At 68.2% G+C, this 908-nt stretch overlaps 2 protein-coding genes across 3 annotated transcripts in view; both read left to right on the forward strand.

Moving 5' to 3' along the window:
• FAM71E2 (family with sequence similarity 71, member E2) overlaps positions 1-256 on the forward strand; it is an 8,361-nt gene extending 8,105 nt beyond the window's left edge. Inside the window, exon 11 of the mRNA XM_011932466.1 lies at positions 65-256. The gene's annotated coding sequence lies outside the window, so the exon portion shown is untranslated. The remainder of the gene's footprint in view (positions 1-64) is intronic.
• Positions 257-446: 190 nt separating this feature from the next.
• LOC105504864 (cytochrome c oxidase subunit 6B2) overlaps positions 447-908 on the forward strand; it is a 1,210-nt gene continuing 748 nt past the window's right edge. Inside the window, exons 1-2 of one of the 2 annotated variants that reach the window (XM_011932468.1) lie at positions 447-501; positions 607-736. In XM_011932468.1, coding sequence (XP_011787858.1) covers positions 625-736 — 112 coding nt within the window. In that variant the 5' untranslated portion in view covers positions 447-501; positions 607-624. Of the gene's footprint in view, positions 502-566; positions 737-908 lie in introns of those variants that run through there. The other variant, XM_011932467.1, reaches the window with a different exon arrangement.

Genomic DNA, 908 nt, shown 5'->3' on the forward strand with positions numbered 1-908 from the left:
GGGGGAGTGCGGGGGGTCTCAGGAGCCCTGACCCCACCGCCACTCTTTCCTCTTAACTCCACAGGCCCCCAGGGTTCTGTGCGCACCGACTGTAAGAAGCGGAATGTTGAAAGGCCGCTTGGGGGGATTCGCCCCGTTTGGTAGATACCAGAACTATCGATATGCCTTCATATATTGGGGGGCGGGGGCGGGGCGAGCCCGTGGAGCCGCCCAACTTCGCAGAGATTAAAGCTTGAGTCTGAGACTCAGCAAGTCGCACCTCAGTGCCTGTGCGCGCGCGGGTCCCCGAGGGGGCGTCAGGGAGCGAGGGGTGGGTGCGGGCGCCCCTACCAGCCCCGCGGCGCACGACTGCTCCCATTGGCTGGGGCTCGGGCGTCCAAGCCGATCTGGCGGCGGGTGCGTTACTCCTGAGCCGGGTGGGACGGCACCCCGCGGACTCAGAAGCCAGCGGCACCCGGGGACCGTCGTACAGCAGATCCAGTGGTCGCCGACGGCAGGCCGGTGAGGGCACGACGGGTGGGGTTGAGGGGCGGGGATCAGGCTGGGGGGACGGGTCGGAGCGAGGGCGCCCCCTCGGCCCCACGGAGTCCCTGTCCCGTCCCGCAGAAGTTGCCTCCTCCTAGGATGTTGGATGTGGAAGCCCAGGAGCCCCGCAAGGGGAAATGGTCGACGCCGCCCTTCGACCCGCGCTTCCCCAACCAGAACCAGACCCGTAACTGCTACCAGAACTTCCTGGGTGAGACCTGCTCAGCCAGGTTATAGGGGGAACAGGGTGTGACGAGGGAAGGCGGGGAAGGGCACCCCCACCCGAAGTCCCGTGGAGACCGTTAGGGTGGGAGGCAGGGCGGGCCTGGGTTGGTGGGGGCGGGGCCCGGCCGAGAAACGGCGGGGATGAGCTGGGAGGGGCG

Source organism: Colobus angolensis, unplaced genomic scaffold (assembly GCF_000951035.1).
Source record: "Colobus angolensis palliatus isolate OR3802 unplaced genomic scaffold, Cang.pa_1.0 Scaffold96, whole genome shotgun sequence".
In the NCBI taxonomy this organism is placed as follows: Eukaryota; Metazoa; Chordata; class Mammalia; order Primates; family Cercopithecidae; genus Colobus; species Colobus angolensis.